Raw genomic sequence first — 23,280 nt, forward strand, 5'->3', positions numbered from 1 at the left:
ATAACAGTACAAGAAGTGAGAATGACAATGGAGGCTGTGTGTTTCAAGAAAGAAGAGAAGGAAACTACTTCTTTGGGTAACTAAAGGATATTCCTAATTTTTTTTTTTTTAAGACAGAGTCTCACTCTAACCCAAGCTGGAATGCAGCTGCACTATGACAGCTCACCACAGCCTTGACCTCCCAGGCTTAGTTGGTCCTCCCACCTCAGCCACCAGAGTAGCTGGGACTATAGGCGCCTGCCACCACGCCCACTGATTTTTGTATTTTTTGTAGACATGAGGTTTAGCCATGTTGCCCAGGCTGGTCTCAAACTCCTGGGCTCAAGCAGTCCGCCTGCCTCTGCCTCCCAAAGTGTTAGGATTACAGGTATGGGTCACCGCGCCCAGCCTGGATATTCCTGTTTATTGTACACGCCGTTCACCCATTTATATTACTTATGTGGCTACTATAGTTAATTCGAGTTTTCAGGCCCTCTAGAGAGATATGGCATAGATGTTTTAAAGTATGTACAAGTCAACATTATAATTGAGCAAAGGTGAATTTACACCCTATATAAGGACTGGATTGATGGTCTGAACTATGTAAAATATGAGCCTTGAGCTAGGCTTTGCAATAGATAATATTTTTAATTGCTAAATAAAAGATTATAAGAAAATCATTCTCAGAAGAACTTGTGAAGGTGGTTTTTGACAACTAGCAAAACAAACCTGTCATATTCTGTGAGTTGAAAGAACACAGTGTATTGTTCTTTGAGCATGAGATATTTCTCAGATATCTACAGCGCACCAGGTGTTCCAAGTGTGTATAAAATTCAAAGATATATAAAACACAGCACTGCTCATAATCAGGAGATCCATGTATTTTTGACTCTTTTGCTTAGTTTTATTAATATTTTGGATGTTTCTACTATGGACAATGCTCTAATACAATTTTCCAGGTTAATTACCACATTAAGTTAAATGCAGTATCCATAATAGTAATGTCACTCATTAATGATTGTGTCATTTTGAATAGGCCTTAATTAGTAATTACAGATTTTTGTGGTGGTTTATCATGTTTTGTAATATGTTAGAGTACACTGGATTTGCTGAACTCTGGTAATTTAGAACTCTGAGCCATACAAAGAGAAGTTCTGTACTCTAAAAAGTATTTAATCTAACTGTATGCATAACTCCAATATTTTACCTGAACAGATTTAGTCATTGTGGAAGTCCCGATTTCTGTCCTGTGGGCATGATTATTTGCATTACAAAAGGCTTCACCAAAATTTTTCATTGGGGAATAGGTGCATTTCAATATGATTTTGTATTCATAATGTTCAAGGAAAGGAAATGCTTTATTGAATCTAATTGATTTTTGCTTCTTGTTTTTTTTCCCCCATTATTCTTCAGGTTTTTTTGCCCACCTCCTTGTGTATATCTTATGGGCAGTGGATGGAAGAAAAAAAAAGAACAAATGGAACGCGATGGTTGTTCTGAACAAGAGTCTCAACCGTGTGCATTTATTGGGATAGGAAATAGTGACCAAGAAATGCAGCAGCTAAACTTGGAAGGAAAGGTAAATCAAGACTGCTAGTTCACCAGAAAGGGGCACCATGGTACCAGAATGTAGTTTTCATATTCATTTTTGTGGTGGAGATTTTTTTCTTTAATAACTATTGGTAACAATTTCTTGAATATATAAACTAGGACCAAAAAACATGCCTCTCAGATAGCTTTGGTCTAGTCACTTATGAAGCTTACGCTGCTGACATTGGAAGGTGGCATGCAGTAAGCTTCCCCAGCTTGCAAGCAGTTTTAGCAGACTATAAATCAGATTTCTATTGGAAGCCAGTAATAAATTTAGGAGGCTGATTGCTCATCTTCTGTTTGACAGAGGTTTATCAACAAAAATACATTGTTCAGTAATGTTTTACTCTGCTATTTTAATCTTAGTTTTATACTAGACACGATAATATATACATTGTGGAAAGCATTTATCTGGGTTATAACGATCATAAACGTTTACTTGACATCAGAGTGAAGCAGAGTGATACTGTAGACAAGAACAGCCACAGTTGGCTTTACGCAAATTTTAGTGCGTGGCAGGGGTTCTTCAATTAATTTTCTAGAGAAAACAATTTATCAGCTAGTTTTACTGATTATATTGTATGAATTTAGAAAGCAGTCAATCTAGATCTTTTTTTTTCTTCCCCCGGGACAGGGTTTTTACTCTGTCACCCATGCAGAAATGCAATAGTGCAATCTTGGCTGACTGCAACCTCCACCTCACAAGTAGCGGGACCATAGGTGTGTGTCACTATGTCCAGCTAACTTTTTTGTATTTTTTTGTAGAGATGGGGTTTCGCCATGTTACCTAGGCTGGTCTTGAACTCCTGAGCTCAAGCAATCCATCCACCTCAGCCTCCCAAAGTGCTGGGATTACGGGTGTGTGCCACCGTGTCCAGCCAATCTATACTTTTAGTATTGAAAGATAGTTTTTTATTCACTTAGAATTTAGCTATGGTTTTATTTTTCCTTGCTACTGTACTTTGGAAAATGGTTAGTTCTGATCTCAATGACTAAACATCTTCTAAAATAGCGCATAAACAGCTGTTTCATTATTTGATACATCTTTGTTGAATATTTTAGTGTTTGCTATGTTGTAGTTGGCACTAGGGATATGGGTTGGGAGTAGTGTTGGTGGAGGTGAGCTAGGGGATTTGTACTCTCAAATTGAATTTTAGTGATTTTACAGATAGTACTACAGGTCTTAATGTCAACCTCCTTCAAATTTAGCTATTTGTATGTCATTTATATCTTTATAGTTTTTGTAAGTAAGATTTGTTGACTATGTATTTTAAATTAGATTTGGGATAATACTTATTACAATAAAGATAGTTTCATCTTAAACCACTAAAACTATTTCTAAATTATGATCCCTGAGCTAAAGTAACGAATATATTTAAGTGGTGGGTTGATCTAATAGATCTTAAGTCTTGTCTCATCTGTTTTCTTGTTACCTAGGAAGTCTCAGAGTTATATGTCTCCAGGCTTCACATGTAGACATTCAGTACTATGAATGAGTGGATCAGATAGGTAGTGAGAAGCCAGGGATTCTAGCTACCTGTGTGTATAACTGTTTAATCCTACTTCATTGCTCATTTTAACCAGTTCCAGCTTCCAGTAATTTTAAATGAGGTGATACCAAATAAACCAACCAGTAGTATCACTGCTTGCCTTTCGCAGCACTGTGGCTTAGTAGTGCCACATCTTAATTTTGTACCTTTAGGGGCTGCCTCAACATGGAGATCTTTCTGCTGTTTTTCGTTATATCTTTCTTCAACTTCCACTAGTATACCCTTTCCCCAACTTCCACTAGTATACCCTTTCCCCAAGGCCTAGAAACTGGCAGAAGAGGAATAGAATACCTGAGAGCTTGAGCATTTAACTAGTATTTAAAATACCTCGTAATAGGTTAGTACAATGTCTGTAAGCCAAAATTATATGTTAATATTTAATTTTAAGGAAAAATTCTATTAGGGAAATTTATGTAAAGCAAGACTGGTGAGAGTTAGTAGAAGGCATCCCAGGCAGAAAAAAAACAATATAATCATGTGCTTAGAGCATAAAGGTATAAGAACATGGTTTTGACCAAGGTAGGCAAAGGTGTCCTGAGCAGCGGATTCTGAGCTTCAGTGAGAGGCACTTTGCTCTTGTCTGCCTCACTTAAACTCCATTCGTGTAAGGAAATAGTCTGTTCATTGAGTGGTACAATTAGTTATTGAGAAATATGGGATATTCATTTTGCAATTTTTGGTGTTTATACTTATTTTAAATACTCACTGCAACAAAATTCTAGTATATCTAGTGCTTTAAATTTATGGTCATGACATTTGGCTGTATGTAGGTAATATGTTGGATCTTAGATTTTGTGTAATGTTTTTAATTTGTTAAAAAAATTTACATTTTTTATAGTCACAGCTAGGTAAGCTACGCAACAAGGATGACTTAGTTAACACTCTTGTGTTTTTCTTATTTTTAAACATCATATACTCTTGGTAACATTTTGTTTCTATAATTGAAACATTTCTGCAGTATCACTTTGCAGCATTAGATTTGGTATTTCTTCTTTCTTTCAGGGAAATGTCTTTTATTGCCTAAAGATCTTGTTTTCAAAGAGTATTTCTAGAGAGATGATTATATGCCATTTTCTCTTCTAGAATTCCGTTAGCTAATTTAACCTTTTGCAATAGCAAGGCAAATGTAATTTCAGTTTTATTTGCTTATTTTCTATGAGTCAGTGACTTTTTCCTTCTTTTCTTAATGGAATTTGAGTAGTTTGTGGTCAGTGGCCTTATAGTTTTTTAAAAATAATAGTTCCCATAAAATTATCTTGATTATGATTTTTGTGGATTCAAACTACTCATTGTAATTAGGGATATATTTCCTTTCTTTCCAAGGAGATATATGTGTGTTTGTTTTTTCCGAACAAAATGCAGTTCTTTTTGTGTAGGTATTATGATCCAACCTTCTTGGTTCTTTTTTTCCTTTCTTGTTTGCCAATATGTCTTAAAATATGCTGGATTTCAGTATTTTCTCTTTCTGATATGGATCTTACCTTTTAATTTTAACACTCAAAAGCCATCTCAACATTTTTAAGCTTTCCCATTAGAATGTAATTACCTTCATTTAGATATAAATTTCATCTTTGCTTCCCATGACTGTCTGCTTTAGTACATTGATACCCATTTGCATAGACCTCGTCTTATGTTGCAGAAGAATTTCATTGTTTAGGCTTAATTTGACCTTCAATGCTGTCTGTCACTTTTAAGAGTATGGCCGACCTATGGGTATAGCAGCTCACAGATGCCATCTCTGAGTGCGTTAGAGATCTTGGGTGCAAGGAGTGATGTGACTGCAAAGTACTGTTGTTTTTTGTTTCTTTATCTTTATTCATTTTGAGACAGGGTGCCACCGTGCCGCCCAGGCTGGAGTGCGGTGGTGGGATCACGGCCCATTACAACCTCTGCCTCCTGGGCTCAAGCGACCGTCCCACCTCAGCCTCCTGAGTAGCTGGGACTACAGGCATGCACCACCATGCCTGGATAATTTTTGTGTTTTTCATAGAGATGGGGTTTCACCATGTTGCTCAGGCTGGTCTCAAACTTCTGGACTTAAGCAGTCTGTCCACCTTGGCCTCCCAAGTGCTGAGATTACAGGCATGAGCCACCACCCTGGCCTGTTTTTATTTATTACTATGATTGGCTTTATCTTATTTTTGCCTTCTACAGAGCAAAACCTCTCAAAGCTTTTACCAAACTTTTGATTTTTAAAAACTTAAATGTATAATGTTCAAGATGGCATCTAAATTTTCTTATATAGCTTTGCTATGAGAAATACAATAAACTATTGCAGTAGTTTTGTCTGCTACCGAGGCTGTCTGTGAGTAAAATTTTAAAGATAAAAACCTAGAAGTCGTTAACTGTTTCCTGAGTAGCATTTGCTCTGCTTTTTAAAAGGAAGATACAGGAGAGGTAGTTGAAGAAACTTGTTTAGCTGAATTTTAAAGTGGAATGTTGATCCTTTAAAAAATATAATTCGATACTTTAGATACTTATGCTGTGTTTCAGCATCATTTATCTTATCTGGAAAAGGACAATAATTTAGACCCCTCCCTGATTCACAGGGATCAAGAGAATAGGAAAGATTTTAGAATTGTTATATATAATATAAGCAGTAGCATTTTGAAGGGTCTTTGCTGTTTGTAAAGTGCTATATCTCTTTATCTTTTCAGTTATCAGAATTTAAATTCTGGTAAACTGACATAATGCCTTGAGCATTTTCTCTAGTACCTTTAAATTCAGTTCTTCTGGTGATACGTATGAATCGTCCTTTTGGGCAAAGTTAACCATTTTAAAAATAGTTCTTTAAAGTAATGCTTATATAATCTCTTTCTGGTTTAAGATATTTTATAATCATCCAGTTTGTCTATCATTGTTTTCCTCAATCTTATAAGTGATTACTCTAGTGTTCAGCTATATAAAGAAAAATATTTTATGCACTATTTTGAGAAGAACGACTGCTAAAATCTTTTACATAATTTCTTGAATTCTGATAGCTTTATTTTTTTTTTTTTGGAGAAAGTCATTGATTTTTTTTAACTGTAAAATTTATTTTAAAAGTTACTGCTGTAACGTTGAGTGATAATTCCATGACACAGTTGTACAGCTATGTAAAACAAGAAAAGGCTGTTTTTTTAAATGGTCTTTTAAAGAGGATACAATAGATGACAATGTTTGTGTTCTACAGACTTTATAAGGAAGACTTTGTACTTTTCAGAAATCAATTTCAGTAATTTTTATAGTTGATAATTTTTATAGTTGGTTTTATCAGCTATCCCTTGGAATTGTTTTACTTATTACTTAAACCATGGCCATTCTGAGTTTTAGGTACTACATAAACAAACAAGGTTTTGCTGCTGTTAAAACTTTACTTTTCTTTCACAGAACTATTGCACAGCCAAAACATTGTATATATCTGACTCAGACAAGCGAAAGCACTTCATGTTGTCTGTAAAGATGTTCTATGGCAACAGTGATGACATTGGTGTGTTCCTCAGCAAGCGGATAAAAGTCATCTCCAAACCTTCCAAAAAGAAGCAGTCATTGAAAAATGCTGACTGTATGTATGCTTTTCTTATTTATCCCCAACTCCCACCATGAATTAATAAGACAGACTCTTTTTTAAATTAAAAATTGCCTTTTCAATAGCCAGTTAATTCTTTACTAATATTTTTGTGGCCCTCTTTATTGTCTCTCTTTTTTTAATCGTAAATCGACAGTATGTGGTCTAATGAAGCAGTTCTTAACCAGAGTTGGTTCCTTAATGCTCCCAGGGACATTCTGGGGAAATGGGAGATTTTCTCCTTCTGTTGTTACGGTGACTGGAGGGGGTGATGTTGGCTTTGGGTGTCTTGAGCCTGTGGTGCTGAATTGAATGTCCTGCAGTGTCCAAGGTAGTTCCCATTCCACAAAGAATTGATCTACCCACAATGTCAACAAGTACCCCTTTGAAAAACGCTACCAACTAAATGGGCTTTGGCAGGCCTTCCTGAGAATCTAAACACAATTTTTAATGTGGTTGCTCTGGCAGAGACTGCTGTCTCATCAGCCTATTTTTAGACTACCGAAGAAGTATGTTTGAATTATAAATTTAACCTCCACACCCATTTTTCTTTTTTTAACTTTTTATTATGGAGACTTTTCTTTTTTTTTTTTGAGATGGACTCTTACTCTGTCGCCCAGGCTGGAGTGCAGTGGCAGGATCTCAGCTCACTGCAACCTCCACCTCCCGGGTTCAACCAATCCTCCCTGCCTCAGCCTCCTGAGTAGCTGGGATTATAGGTGCCCACCATCACACCCGGCTGATTTTGTATTTTTTAGTAGAGATGAGGTTTCGCCATTTGGCCAGGCTGGTCTTGAACTCCTGACCTCAGGTGATCCACCCACCTCGACCTCCCAAAGTGTTGGGATTGCAGGCGTGAGCCACCATGCCTGGCTGAGACTTTCAAATTTATATAAAAGGGAGAAATTAGCCACCCAGCCTCAACAGGTTTTATCAATTCTGTTTCATTATCTCCATCACCACCAACACCTCTTCGTCTTCTAATTGCTGGAGTATTTTAATGTAAATCTCATCCTATCCTTTGAACCAAAATTTCTGCAATAGTGACTAATACATGCCCTTTTTTTTGAAACATCATTATACGTAACAGTTGACAGCAGCTCTTTAGTGTCATCTAATATCCTATTTCATGTACAGATTTATCAGATTGACCCAGAATGTCTTTTTATAGTTTTTTTGCTTTGTTTTGTTTTACAGTGGTTTGTTCAAACATGGATTCAGATAAGGTCCACACATTTTAGTCTGTAATAGTTTCTTCTCACCCTCTCTCACCTTTGTTTTCCTTCTATGTCATTTATTTGTTGAAGAAACTGGATCATTTTTCCTGTTGTGGAATTCCATATTCTGGGTTTGGCTGATTACATGTTTCTCTGTCTCTCTTATTTTCCATGAACTGGTGGTTAGACATAAAGACTTTCAGAACTGATTGGTAAAATATACATTTATTTCCATTGGATTGGAAGTCATAATATCTGATTATCCCCTTTTTTTTTTGGTCATGTTAAGATTGATTATAGTAGTTCAGCTGTTGTAAGTCTATTCCACCCATAAAGTTCCTCAGCAAACTTTAACCTAATGGTTTTAATAGTCATTGATGATGTTTAAATCCATTTCATTAAATGCTGCAAAATGGTGATATTCTAATTTTTTAAATTCTAACTTCTGCATTCGTTAGCTGGAGTTCTTTCTACAAAGAGGGACTTTGCCATATCAGCTATTTGCTTCAATTGTAATATGTAATGAAAAGGCAGGATTAGCTGCTTGTTTACTCATTTGCAGAATAATAACATTCCTTGAAAGTGACCAGTGGGGTTTTAGGGTTTTTGTTTTGTTTGCTTTCTTTTCATTTTGTTTTATTATGAGCTCCTGGTTGTTGTTGTTGTTGTTGTTGTTGTTGTTGTTGTTGTTGTTGTTGTTGTTTTGGTTATATTTTAGTCCACTCAGTCCACTAATATCACTTAGTTTTTATTACGGAAAAATTTCAAACACTCTCAAGTAGACAGAGTTGCACCATACAATGAAACCTCTTATGTTCATTCTCTAACGTCAGCAGTGATCTTAACATTCAACCAATCTTATCTTCATCTATACCTGTACTCCAGCCCCACTTTGTTCTGCCCTTATTTTAGTTTGATGCATATCCAATCAGTGTTCAAATTTAAAATGGTCTAAAATATTATTTTAAAAATCAGATTGCTTGAATCAAAATTCAGATCTACCACTTAGTACAGTTTATATTGTGACATGTCCTTGAGTATAATCTATGGACACCCCCTCAACTCTTGCAATTTATTTAAGTAAGTTGAAACATTTAGTCACTAGAGATTTCCACGTACTAGATTTTGCTGATTTCATTTATTTGGTATAGTTTAATGTATTTTCTGTAAATTGGTAGAGTCAAAAAGAAATAGAGCGTGGGCCTAGTTGGAAAGACAGATTTCATTCAGTACTATTGCAATAGGGGAAAATAGAACCAAGTTCCATTTCAGAATACAACAAAGACACTTGGGGATGAAGCAGAGTGAGAGGGTCAATGGATGGAAACTTTCTAAAAGGAGACATCAAAGGTAGAAGGTTTCTTTCTGACCTGACTTAGGATTCCTGCTAAAGGCAGGCCAAGGTGATCATAGATCCAGAGTGGGAGATAGTTTAGGAGGATTCTTACTATATATAACTGAGCTAAACAGACTGATGACGGGGCTCAAGGACAAATACTAGTTGATTGCTCAGAGCAGCCTGCTTAAAAGTATGGTCAAGGAGAGAATCTTTAGTCTAGAATGGTGATCAGATTTAAGTTTGTTGTCCTTTGGTTCTTGTTTTCTTTCTGAAAAGCAAGACCTGCTTCAAAGGTGGTGGTGTGCTCTCCTGCGCTAGGAGGTATATTATGTCTTGTATTCAGGCTATTTGCATTTCAGATTACACAGTTTTATATAACTGCTTTAACTTTGTGTTTGTACTGAATATTAGTTTCTTGATGGCAGAGAACATATTTCACTTTCAGAATGTTTTTCTGCTTACATGGATTTATTTTCAAGAAATTTCATACAGTACTTTATTTAGAAGAAAGCAGAATTTTCTAAAATCACAGTATGCAGAGGCATTTACCATCAACTCTGACAAACATCCTTCTGGTCCCTTTTCTATGCATGTATTCTGTGGAATTGGATGCAAACACATATTTAAAATATATACATTTGCCTACTGGAACCACAGCATACAGAGTATTTTATAGTCTGCTTTTCCATTCAGTGATATTCCAGGAAAATATTTTCTTATCAGTGTGTTTAGATACACATCCTTTAAATAGGTCATCATTTAAATTTCTACTGTCTAACATTATTTTAAAAGTAAGTTTTTCTCTAATAATCAGCACCACATTAAACATACTGTGTAGCTTTCACTTTAAAATTATTTTTATGGACATTTGATATCATTAGCTTGACATTATTAATAACAGTTACCTTGACTTTTTGATATCATCTGTACTGTCTTAGAAAGTGAAAATATTTGTCAAACTGTTAAATGATAAGAAAGAATAATTATACACTGCCAAGCAGAATTTCCTTCTTTTGCTCCCTCCCCACCTTCTGCTCCAATCACATAAATAAGAGCTGTTTTTTCTTTGCAGTATGCATTGCCTCAGGAACAAAGGTGGCTCTGTTTAATCGACTACGATCCCAGACAGTTAGTACCAGATACTTGCATGTAGAAGGAGGTAATTTTCATGCCAGTTCACAGCAGTGGGGAGCCTTTTTTATTCATCTCTGTGAGTATAAAAGTGTGCATTTAATGTTTTTAGTGTGAAATTGTTAAAATCTTTTGATGAGATACATGGATATATTAAGTTTTGTCATTTGCCTAATCATAAAATAAATTTAAAAAGATGACAATTTGATTTATTTTTCCACCTACTGCAGTGGATGATGATGAATCAGAAGGAGAAGAATTCACAGTCCGAGATGGCTACATCCATTATGGACAAACAGTCAAACTTGTGTGCTCAGTTACTGGCATGGCACTCCCAAGATTGGTATGGCTCTACTTTTGCTTTAGTGATAATGTGAAGTAAAAATTAATTCCTTAAACAGGAAAATCACAACATTCAAATGGAAAAACACACCTCAGTTTTATGCTTTTTAATTTTAAAAGGTATGTTAGTAATCAGTGCTGTTTATAATTGACAGTTATGCTCTACCTTATTTCAGAAATGCTTTAAGGTAATAGCCAGTTTTTACAAGTACATTCTTAATGATTTTTTCTTAAATGATTTCCAATATATTTTGGTGGCAATTTCCTTTTTGGCTGTTTATCTGAAGATGTTCAGTAGAGGGCACTATAAATTACATTTCTTTTCTTTACTAATGCGGATAAACCGTATTCATTTTTTTGTGGTACCTGCCATATCCCAATGTAGGACCAAGTTTGCAAACAGAAGACATTCTTATTTCTTTTGAAATATAAGCGTAATTTTTGTTAGCTTACTCTCTCACAAGAAGATAGATTTATTAAAACTGAAATAAAATTGGTATTTCTAACTGGGAGCAGGGCATAGGATTTAGGGCTTTTGTTCAATAGAAGACAGTGAAACTCGGCCACGCATGGTGACTCACACCTGCAATCCCAGCACTTCAACAGGTGAAGGCAGGAGAAGGAGAGGTGACTAGCCCTGGCATCACTTGAGCTCAGGAGTTCGAGACTAGTCCTGGCAACATGGTCAGACCGTCTTTACCACTGACCGCGCCCCCCCCCCCCAAAAAAAATTAGCCAGGCATGGTGGTGCACACCTGTACTCTCAAGCGTAAGTGGGAGGATCACTTGAGCTCGGGAGGTCAAGGCTGCAATGAGCGGTGATCGTACCACTGGACTTTAGCCTGGGCAACAGAATGAGATCCTATCTCAACAACCACAAAAAAGGAGATCTTGAAATTGTAAAAACTACTTTTGTTAGTAAAATGAAAACAAAAGTCCTCTATAGTGCCACCACCCTCCCAATTTTCCCTCTCCTTTTCTCAAACAATATAATTTATTTATATTCAAGATGAAGGGGATTTATGAGTAAGTTTGATTCAAGGTCAGACTGAAGAGGTTGGGTGAGTAGAAGAACATTTAGTATTAATGTTCCTAAACATGCCTTCTATTTATCTTTTTGGTGCAATATTCCACTGGCTTATATTTTCTGGGGTCATTTCAGCAGAGGCTGGTTTGATCTACAGTTTTCTAAGCCAGTGATTCATTTCTTTGTTACTGTTTTTTTTTTTTTTTACCCTCTGTCATGATTGTACAAGGTGATTTTATTTCCCATGTCAATGCAATAAGCTAGAAGACATGAAGTATAGTAATAGTAATCTGTAAAGCTTTGCAGCTGAGACAAATTATAATAAAAAGGGTAACGTTAGGGAATGAAGGGCATGAAAAACAGAGCAGGAGACAGAAGCAAGCAAAAAATCTGAATCAGCATTTATTCATTTTTTTCCTCTTCTCATTCATTTCCTCTGTTCCAAGGATGATGTTCATTTGCTTTGGTGTTAAATGCTTGTACTGCAGAAGCACAACTTAGGAGGATGATTCTGATCACCAATAGTTTATAATACAAACCACTTAGAAGACAGACCCAAATTTAAAACAGTGTTTTCATTTACAGTTGTTTGTAAAGTACCAGTAGCCTGCCTTGCTTGAAAGTCATTAATTGAGGTTTTTACACTCAAAACTGTATGGCTTTATATAAAAATGTTGCAATGAAAAATTAACTTATTAGAAAAAGTTGCAGTACCATTATTAAGACGCTGATACATAAATCTTTCCAGGGGTTTCATGACAGGAATTCTGACATGCAAAGTCGAGTGCCTCTCGTCATGGAGTTTACATTTTGATAGAGTGATAAGCCAAATACCCATGTAAAGGATTTATGTAGTGATGAAAAAACAAAACAAGATAATAAAGGGATAGAGAATTGGAGGAGCGCTTAGAGAGGTCAGGGAAGTCTTTTTGAAGTCGCAGTATTTGAAGAGAGCCCAGAATGAAGTCAAAGAACCGGTAATTGAGTGAGGAGCATTTCAGGCAAACAGAACAAGTACAGAACTGAAGGCAGGGGATGTATGATGACTAGTAAAGAAACCAGTGGAGCTGGAGCGGAGGGAGGAGAGGTCAAGTGGCAGGAACTGAATCTGTAAGGTTAGCACTAAGCAAGACCTTGTAGGATCCCTCTCTGTATGTAGGGTAAGGACTTCATATTATCTCTGCATGTTAGAAGGCCACTGGAGGATTTTAAACGGGGCACGATGGCCTATTTTTGTTTAGAAGTATATGTGTGGCTGCTGTGTGGAGAAGAGAGCATAGCAATGCGGCCGTGGAAGCAGAGAGACAGGTGCTTGGATTGTTGTCATAATTGAGGCAAGAGTTGATGCTATCTTAGACCCAGGATCATAGTATTAAGGTGGTGAGGGGTGACTGATTTGTTGGAAAGTGGACCTGACAGAATTTGCTGGCAGATTGGATGGTTGGGTGTGAGAGAAAGCAAGGCATCAAGGGTGACTCTTAAGGTTTTTGGATTGAGTGAATGCTGGTGCCATTTATTGACCTAGATGAGTTGGGGAAGGATCAAGTTTAGGAGGGAATCCAAAAATCTGTTTTCGATATGCTAAGCTTGAGGTGCCTGTTAGACATCGTAAGTGGAAATGTTGAATAGGTAGTTAAGTGTACATACAAGTTGAATGCAGGAGAGAAGATAAGTCTGGAGATAATAAATTTGGGAGTTGTCAACCTTTAAATTTTTAAACAGTATAGATTATAAAGAGAGGAAAAGAGGGCTGAGAACTCAGCTCTGGGCATTTTAAAGGTCAGTTGGAGCAGTTGTGGTCCTGAAAGCAAAATGTGTTGAGAGCTTCTGAGAAAATGAAGTAAAATGAGGGCAGAAAAGTGCCGTGAGATGCATCTGTCTGGAAATCCTTGGTGGCTTTGAAAAGCAGTTGTAGTGGCGTCTTTGAAATAAAAGGTTGGAGAGATTGCAGGAGATTGGACAGTGAGGAAGAGGCGTTTGCAGAGAAACAGGTAGTGAGAGGGAGGGACAGGAGCATGTAGTCAGTGTTTTCTTTACTTTTGATTTTGAGATGAGAGATAGTTATGTTTGTATGTTGTTGGAAGTGATCAATAGAAAAGGAAACAGAGTAAAAGTTCTGTGTCAAATTTTGCTCTTCATCATGATCATCTACTTAGCCATTACCTTCTAGGTGTCAAGTGTCATATAGGGTTTGATAGTATTATCTTTCAGATATTCATGTGTTTTGTAGACTAGTTGGGTTATAAGCTTTAGAGATCAGTTGGACAGGCAGCCAGCCCTGGGATCAGGACATATTCTGGTCCTTCAGCTACTAAACTGGTAATTTTGAGCAATTTATCTGACCTTTCTAAGCCCATTTTGTAATCTGTAAAATGAGTTTGATTTTGTTATGATTTTAAATACGTAAGTTTTGGATAATGGATATAAGATGTTTGCACTGACAGTAGCCTTCTAGAGATTTTTCCCTTTGATGTTGGAGTATTTGTCATTTTATGCATATTATTGGAAAATATCATTAGAACTTGCTGTTCAAAATATGGTCTGTAGGCCAGCAGCATTAACATCAACTGGGATTTTGTTAGAAATGCAGAATATCAGGCCCCACAAGAGTCCTGCTAGATCAGAACCTGTGTTTTTCACAAGAACCCCAGCTCATTTGTGTGCACATTAATGTTTGAAAAACACTGATCTAGAAAACAAGTGCCTGCCTGATTTTTTTTTTTTTAGATGTTCAGGGAAGAGGGTAACAGTTTCTACATTCTGCCATGCTTGCAATCTAAACGTGTTTTTTATTCCTAGTCTTTTTGTTTGTGAATGTTTTTATATATGTAGGCATAGGACAAATAACTGTGATGTATTATTATGCAGTATATAACTTCTGTGTACTTTTGATGTTTTACACAAGGAAAATCCTTTCCATGTGTGGATGACCTTTTATTTCTTAATTGTTAAATATAGATAATTAGGAAAGTTGATAAGCAGACCGCATTATTGGATGCAGATGATCCTGTGTCACAACTCCATAAATGTGCATTTTACCTTAAGGATACAGAAAGAATGTATTTGTGCCTTTCTCAAGAAAGAATAATTCAATTTCAGGTATGTTTTTAAATTACTGGTGAAATCTAAAATGTACAAACTGTGAGGTTAGCAGCTTGCAAAAATATGAAATTTTCATTTGCTGTTAATTATATACAAATACATGAAGCTATACACAGATATTTATCTCAGGTATGAGCATCCTTAACACACAATCCTCAGACATGCAAGCAATCCTTCCTCAAGGAAGAACTCAAAATTATGAAAATGTTCTCAGAGAAAACAGTTAACATCTGGTTCCAGGGTTCTTAATTGAAGAACAAAGAGCCCCTCAGGATATCCAAAAATAGATTTTCAGTGCTCATTGAATCCTCTGAAATTGTGTGCAAACATTGTATAGATGAAGCATTTTTCTGGGTGAAGGCTCAAAATCTCATCAGATTTACGTCGTGGTTTCCGAAGATAGTAATGATGACATGCTTTGAAAGCTAATGTTTTACATTTACTCAGAAGGCTTTCATGAGGTTATGACATGGGCAGATGATTTAATAAGACAGTTATAGTTTCATGTGAAACTCCTTTGCAGAGAGATGCCCACACACACTGATGGGCATGCTGAGTCCCTGGTCTAGGTGTGTTAAGGTAGGGGTAGGGGCTTTGCCTTCCCATCATGATTCCCTCCCATGGAACATGCATAAGCTTCTAGCTGTTGCCTAAGCATGAGGAGTCCCATTCTCTTTCTTAGGAGTCCTTGAAGAGTTTTAAACAGCCATTTACATCACAGATATTGATCTGCTGTTAATGAAATTGTACCTGCATTGGTATACTCACAATGGTTGTTCTGAAAGGTATTATTATTTAATATGTCACTGAAATAGTTTGTATTATAAGAAAAACTGCTGTCTATGGGGTTTCTGTATTAGCATTCTGTTTGTGTTTATGTAGGGATTGGCAAAGCACCATGCTTTAGAAAGTTTATAAGTTTTTACTGAGTTATCTTTCTTATTAACTCTTGTCTGAGGGTTACTTGGTAAAATTTTCTTATCCTATTAATACAAACTGTATAAAACTTAGTTTCTAAACTTCTTTCTTTATTAGGCCACTCCATGTCCAAAAGAACCAAATAAAGAGATGATAAATGATGGCGCTTCCTGGACAATCATTAGCACAGATAAGGCAGAGTATACATTTTATGAGGGAATGGGCCCTGTCCTTGCCCCAGTCACGCCTGTGCCTGTGGTAGAGAGCCTTCAGGTGAGAACGCCTAGTCCAAGTTGGCCTTCAGCTCTTTGCAGCTACTCTCAGCTGTGACCTGGCATCATTTCATTTCATGGGAGTTTTGATTTTTCTCCAATCGTCTGATTAGGGGATTTTTATATACACCATTTGTTGATTTAAAGAAAAAAAACAAAATTAGGAGGAGCGTACTTGCCAGAAAATTTAAATGTAAATAAACTTGTATGTTATCTTGAAATGTTTTTAGCTAGCTTTGTAATAAAAAACATTTTAATTGCCCTTTTTTAAAAAAACAAATGAAAGTTGAATGAGAATCTAATTTGTGTACTTTAATGAAAAATGAAAAGTTTTCTCAGTGTTGTGATTTTCTGTGAATTGCAGTTGAATGGCGGTGGGGACGTAGCAATGCTTGAACTTACAGGACAGAATTTCACTCCAAATTTACGAGTGTGGTTTGGGGATGTAGAAGCTGAAACTATGTACAGGTACTTGATAAAACTTTTTGCATCATCCAGAGGTTGTGAGGGGTGTGGGTACAGGAGATTCTTTCCTGGCATTGATTGTAATGTATTAAACAACCTTGTGTTAAGTCTCATTTTTAACATGTACTTTGCTTTTTAAAGTGTTTTTAAGTGATTTCTATTTCCTCCTCAGGTGTGGAGAGAGTATGCTCTGTGTCGTCCCAGACATTTCTGCATTCCGAGAAGGTTGGAGATGGGTCCGGCAACCAGTCCAGGTTCCAGTAACTTTGGTCCGAAATGATGGAATCATTTATTCCACCAGCCTTACCTTTACCTACACACCAGAACCAGGGCCGCGGCCACATTGCAGTGCAGCAGGAGCAATCCTTCGAGCCAATTCAAGCCAGGTGCCCCCTAACGAATCAAACACAAACAGCGAGGGAAGTTACACAAACGCCAGCACAAATTCAACCAGTGTCACATCATCTACAGCCACAGTGGTATCCTAACTACCGTCTTTTTGCTAGGACTTAAACTGACTTGAGTGTGGCAAAAAGTTAACAAAAAAGGAGAAAAAATGAACAATCGTTTGTGGTTTCTTGGGAAAACTTTTCATACCAGGTGATACTATTCAAAAACCCCGTTGTCTCCCTGCAAGTGCTGATTTGAAATGCAGAAGCCACAGTAAAAAAAAAAAAAGAAAAAAAGAAAAAAAGAAAAAAAAAATCAAAATGTATAAATATTGGAAATCAAGTTTTTCAGCTGTTTTGTTGGTTGGTTGGTTTGTTTTTGTTTGGTTTTGTTTAAATGGGCAAGAAGTGAATAATGTGGCTGGAATACAAGTTGAACAAACTAGAAGACACAAATCTAACATAGTTTTTATGGACCAAGGAACTTGTATATTGTATAAGCTTTAGTAAAAGGTACATTTTCACCATACCTTTTTTTATATCACGGTATTATAGTACACCTTGTTACCAAATAGGTTGTTCTCTTCCCCACCCACCTTTGAGCTTTTGCTCTAAAATACATTCAGGTTCCAAGCCTGACCATCCTTGTTTAATCTATCATACTCTTCCAGGTTTTTTTTTTTTGGTCTAAGGCTGGAACTTTTTTCTTTTTTTTCAGCTGAAGTCTTATGACTTTTCATGAGTCAAAATTGTTTGGATTTCAGCAAGTCAAATCTTGTAAAGGCCTGCATATTTTTTTTAAGATTATATGAAGTCTGTGCAAAAGCTTTAAAAAAATGCCTCTGCCTTGCCTGCAATACATGCAATGTATGTTAACTTAGTCTCTCTTCTCAGACACTGTTGGTAGTTATTTCTGTGTTTTCCTTTTTTTTAAAAAAAATATGGACTTATTGTGGTTATCCAAGAGGTTCTAACATTCACATGCAATTTGGTGTGGCCATTTAGCTATTAATGAGTTAATGGCGCAGAACTTGTTGATATTTGAAGTGTTCTCTCCCCTTTTCCCATGACGTAAATACATATGTGTGTTCCAGGATTTGTTCAGGTTTTTCCCCCCTCCTAATCTTGTACATAACTTGTATTATGTGTAAGTTAAACATTTTATTTTGAACTTGGAATGTTCCCAGTGATTTCATTCAGCAGGGTATTTTCTGCCTTGTTGGCAAGTGACAAAAAATCTGGGAAGTATTTGCTACCAGTTGGTAGATGGTGCCCTTAATGGTAGAATGAGGAAAATGTCAGCAAAAGCATGTTTTATTATCTTTACTTTTTTGGGGGGTTGGAGGGGGTAGCCTAGCCAGAACATCATTGTAATCTTAAAACATAAGATGCTTTTATTAGATGATCAACTAAAATAGCTGGAAGACAGTACTTTAGAAACAGATAGTTGTAAGATTATAAAATGCAAATGTAACTTATGTTTTCATTTTTTTCTCTGCCTTTTTTGTTTGTTTGTTTTCTCTTTTCCAGTACTGAGCATCTCCACAAATGTCTCCTAACTCAGAAAATGTTTCTTTTCTTTTCAGTTGAGATTTGGTTGCATTCAGGGTTGTAGGTTGGCCTTGCTTGCTAACCCCGCCGGTTTTACCGTGCTTTCATTCCTGAACTTTGTTTATGCCTTTGTTTGGTTTCTTCGAAATTGCAGCAGACTCATTGGGCTACATTTAGTACAGGAACCACGTGTGTAATGTTATACAACACAGTCTAGTAATACAATCATCCCTCTTAGAGTAAAAACTACCTCTAGATTGTGGTAAGCTTTTACTGTCCCATAAAACAGGAGCCACAGTACCTTATAAATGCAAAACTGTAACTTCCTACAGTGTTTCCCTACAGAAGATTGTCTTTCTGGTGTCCTGGGCTGTTTTGAAAAAGTTTCCATTAATAGACTTTTTAGAAATTATTATTAGTAGCATTTTTTTTTTCCAGCTTTGCTGTCTTCATCACTCACTCTATGCTCAGACTATGCCACTGTAAATATTCTTCCTAACATCTTTAAATCGCCTTTTCCTCAGTTTTCAAGGGGAAGGTCATTTGTAAAGCACGTTAGGTGGTTAAATCAGTTATTGCGGTTTTCTCTTACTGCAAGCCTTTTTAATCACCCCCAGGCTGCATTTTATTCTATATCGCCTTTTTTCTTCAAATCTGCTCCAATCACTCACTTCTCTCTTATAAGCTAATCCTGCCTCACACCTTAAATCTGTTTCAGTGATCAAGGGCAGAACTCATTGTGGCCTTATCTTTCTTTGTTGTAACTGTTCACTGTCTCTTTCTTACGGACCACTTATTTCTGAGTAGTAGTTATTCCTCTCTATGGAGTCATGGCAGGAGTCATTACACAGTGCTTTTGTTCAGAGCATGGACATGTTCCTAGTGCTGCTTTGCTTTAACGGCCACAAGTTTCCTCTACTTCCTAGGTTTGGTATTTAGTTAAGGAATCATATTAAATTAACCAATAACAAAAGAGATACTTTTGAAGAACAAACTATTCCTTACCCATTTTTGTAGCTCAAAAATAATTTTTCAAGTTCATGACCTTATTAAAATGAACTTGTGCTTTTTTAACAAACGTTTATGTTTTATTTTGATAGTTTCTTTCCGTAAGATAATTGAAATATTATACTGTAAACCCTTTTCTTTTCTTTTTTTGAAAAGTCCAAGAATGTACTTATACAGGCATTTTTCCCCACCTATTTTTGGCCATTCTCATACCACAGACTAAAGAGTGAAATGATTTGTCCATTGTAGCTTATTGTTTATCAGTAGTTCTTTTGTCAGCTGCTTACATTTTTTCTTTCATGGTTTTGTGAATCATTTTCAGTATGTAATTTATAGGAACCTTGTCCTCTGGTTATAGTAGACTGTGTGCCCTCCTACAGTGATGGCATTATTAGACATGCTGGTCATTTACCCTCAGAAAGACTCTCTTATTAGAATGGTGAGTGCTTCAGTTATAGTATGTTTGAATTTTTAAAAAATTCTGTTTTAGAAATGTATCTTATGCTCTCATGACTATGCAGTTTCTAAACATACACATAGAAGCTGAGTCTCTGATCCAATATGTTTTTATTTGTTCCATTTAATTTATCACATAGATTGGGAAGGCAAGCTAAAAGCCTTAAAAATGCCCTTTATATTTTGAGTGATTTCAGCGTTGAACACTAGTATACTATCTAAATTTGCTGCTCACTTTCTTTAAACTGTGGCAATTAAAGGCATGCTTATACATGACTTAATCGTGAAATGTTTGTCACTCTTACTGCACAGACTTATCTGCAATCATAACTGGTTAGTTTTTTTGTTTTGTTTTGTTTTATTGTTTTTAATGAAACTGGTACCATCTGTGCTTTCACAAAAAACTTCCAATGCCATTTTTGAGAACTGACCTAACTAGTCATGCTAACCAGAAAATCCACTGGGGAGGAGGTTCCTTTTGAAACAAAATGCTGTTCAGTTAGTAACCAAGTTACTTTGATTGCAAAAGCAGCTGTGTTTCTGATGAGTACTGAACAAATGTGTGTAATTTTCTGTGCCAGACTTATGACTTTGTTTTCAAGCACTGTAATGTGGGATGGATGGTTAGAAACAATAATATATTAGGGTTTCTGTTTAACCCTTTCAGGACTGAACTGTATCTCCTTTTGTTAATTTTCCCCTGTGTTGTGATAAATGTTTGCCAGCATTCAGTACTGTGTTGGTCCAGATGTAGGTTTATATGCTCATTTTTAGCTTATTTCTTGTACCTTGCAGCATGCTCTACGCATTCAGTCCTTAAGGGGTTTATTTTACAAACTGTGCGCCTGTAAGGTTTATTAGCAATAAGATAGAAAATTGAGCAAGTTTATACCATAATTTTGTAGAAAAAAGAATCTGCTCAGTTCCATATTTCATCCATGAAAAACTTGCAATACGAGCAGTTTCAAGGAATAAATAAAAAGGAAATGTAAACCATTGTAAAAGTCTTCTGTCGAATGTGCCTGATGCATGTATTATCGTCTTTTATTTCAGAATACTTCATAAAGATAAAATTAAATTCTATATTATAGTTGGTGTATTTACAGTCTTACCATGTACATCACATCAAAGTGATAGCTCTACTAATTTAATTTCCTTGTCAATGTTTTCAACTATATAGTGCTTTAAAGAGATTTTTTTCCCGCGTGTAAATGGTGAAATGGGCTTTGTCACTCAAGGGTCATATCTCTCAAATCAGAATCATTTAAAGCTGATTGCAACAAAATTTGAGAATATTACTTAGCAATAACTTGCTTTTCCAATATAAGATGGTCATTTTGTCTGGTATAGGAAGGAACACATAATAGTTTGCCTTTGAGGGGTGGTCGGTGGGTCCTAGAAGTGGGGATAGTATTCTTTAATATGAAACAAAGTTAAATGGGGAAGTTACATCATTTTTTTTTTTTTTTTTTGAGATGGGGTCTTGCTCTGTTGCCCCTGAGCTGGAGTGCAGTGGCACAGTCCTGGCTCACCACAACCTCTGCCTCCCGAGTTCAAGTGATTCTTCTCCCTCAACCTCCCCAGTAGGTGGGATTACAGGCATGCGCCACTGCGCCTGGCTAATTTTTGTATTTTTAGTAGAGACAGGGTTTCACCATGTTGACCAGGCTAGTCTTGAACTCCTGACCTCAGGTAATGTGCCTGCCTCTGTCTCCCAAAGTGCTGGGATTACAGGCGTGAGCCACCGTGCCCAGCCCATAATTTTTAAATCATAGCAAGTTCAGTTGTTATTGACCCACCCAAAGAAAGAATCTAAGTTATGAGGATTTTGCAAAAGACATCTTGCTATAAATACTCATTGATTTTAGAAACGAACATTTAGTTGGGGTTTGAATTGTGAGGCCTCCAGAGGTTGAGAGTGATAGTGAGTCACTCGATTTAGAATTTAGAATAATCCTGTACTCCTTACTATAAGTACTGCATGGTCACTTTAATCTTATTTAAAAAATTAAATATATTGTTTTTTTTGGGTCATTGAACCCCTAGATGGCCACCAGTTATGATGATGTGCAAGCCAATTTAGTTTCCAAATCTAGTGAGTCAGCACAGAAGGAAGTTTCCACCTCTAAAATAACAACAGCAACAACAAACTAGAAAGATACACTAAAAAGGAAACCCTAACAGAAAGTTTGGTGCTAGAAAACATTTAAGGAAGACAGATGAAGCTGTTGTATATAAAGTACAAATAAGACCATTTCATCAAAGAGGTCGAGCTGTAAGCCTCAAGCCCTGTCAGGACCTGTAAGACTGAACGGTTATGCCCATGGTTCTTTGTGTTCAGAGTAAGGCTGTCCATATGCCTGGCACATAGGCATTCAACAGAGTTAGGTACACCTGTAATGTTCACCTATATAGAACTCAGGACTAATCTTGGTTTGTAGAAAATGCAGGTAAATACTCTTTAATACAGAACAATGAAAAGGTTGTAACTAGTTTCTTGTAAGAAGCATACTAAATGCAAATAGGTTATTTTATAACTATTAGAATTTCCATGATGTTTTGCTTTGAGGGAGGCACTTTAAATTCTGATGTTCTATGGAAATTTTTTAAAAAGGTAAGTATGAGGTGTAGTTTTATCTACCATTTCTAGCTTTTCATCTCCTTCCAGTCCACTGTCCTGTCATTCAGTGCCGGTGAGCATGTAGGTCAGTCAATTTCTTGCTTCTTTACCTGTTTGATAATGTCTACTGGTGCTGGGCAGAGTCAGGATGCTCATAATTACTTACATTTCAAACTATCTAGAAACACTCCCACCTTCATCATATAAAGGGGTAAGGAGTGTGACTAGGTTATTCCTGCAGTGGCCTGGAGCTGGCTCTGGCAGCTTTTCTTTTCTCCTAGAACTTTTTCCTCCCTGCAAGGCTGTCCTTCCCTTTATTCTTCCTCATCACACAACTCGAAAATCAGGGCTTCTGGTTTTCTTCTGCTCGTTAAACCTTCATGACTGAGCTCTTATTGTGGTGGTCAGATATTTATATTTAGATGATACAAGGAAAAGTCTGGGGAAAAAATATGACCTCTTTGCTAACATTCTTAGTTCCCCTGGCCAAGTCTTACACTTGAATATGCGCTAGATTACACAAAGCTAGGGAGAGTGATCATGGACCCCTTAAAGCAAGCTTGTCCAACCCGCGGTCCAGGATGGCTTTGAATGTGGCCCAATGCAAATTTGCCAACTTTCTTAAAACGTGAGTTTTTTTTTTTGCGATTAAAAAAAATTTTTTTTGAGCTATCATTAGCATTAATGTATTTTGTGTATGGCCCAAGACAATTCTTCCAGTGTGGTCCAGGGAAGCCTAAAAATAAGACACCCCTGTCTTAAAGCGTTTTTTTCATC

At 36.5% G+C, this 23,280-nt stretch overlaps 1 protein-coding gene across 16 annotated transcripts in view; it reads left to right on the plus strand.

Moving 5' to 3' along the window:
• RBPJ (recombination signal binding protein for immunoglobulin kappa J region) overlaps window positions 1-20,890 on the plus strand; it is a 115,938-nt gene extending 95,048 nt beyond the window's left edge. For all 16 annotated transcript variants that reach the window (XM_034958393.3, XM_063603749.1, XM_057302046.2 and 13 more), the window contains 8 exons: window positions 1,393-1,558; window positions 6,489-6,663; window positions 10,295-10,432; window positions 10,584-10,696; window positions 14,681-14,821; window positions 15,860-16,015; window positions 16,379-16,482; window positions 16,652-20,890. In XM_034958393.3, the coding sequence (XP_034814284.1) occupies window positions 1,393-1,558; window positions 6,489-6,663; window positions 10,295-10,432; window positions 10,584-10,696; window positions 14,681-14,821; window positions 15,860-16,015; window positions 16,379-16,482; window positions 16,652-16,967 (1,309 nt within the window). In that variant the 3' untranslated portion in view covers window positions 16,968-20,890. The remainder of the gene's footprint in view (window positions 1-1,392; window positions 1,559-6,488; window positions 6,664-10,294; window positions 10,433-10,583; window positions 10,697-14,680; window positions 14,822-15,859; window positions 16,016-16,378; window positions 16,483-16,651) is intronic.
• Window positions 20,891-23,280: the final 2,390 nt, after the last annotated feature.

This window comes from Pan paniscus, chromosome 3 (genome assembly GCF_029289425.2).
Source record: "Pan paniscus chromosome 3, NHGRI_mPanPan1-v2.0_pri, whole genome shotgun sequence".
NCBI classification, from domain to species: domain Eukaryota; kingdom Metazoa; phylum Chordata; class Mammalia; order Primates; family Hominidae; genus Pan; species Pan paniscus.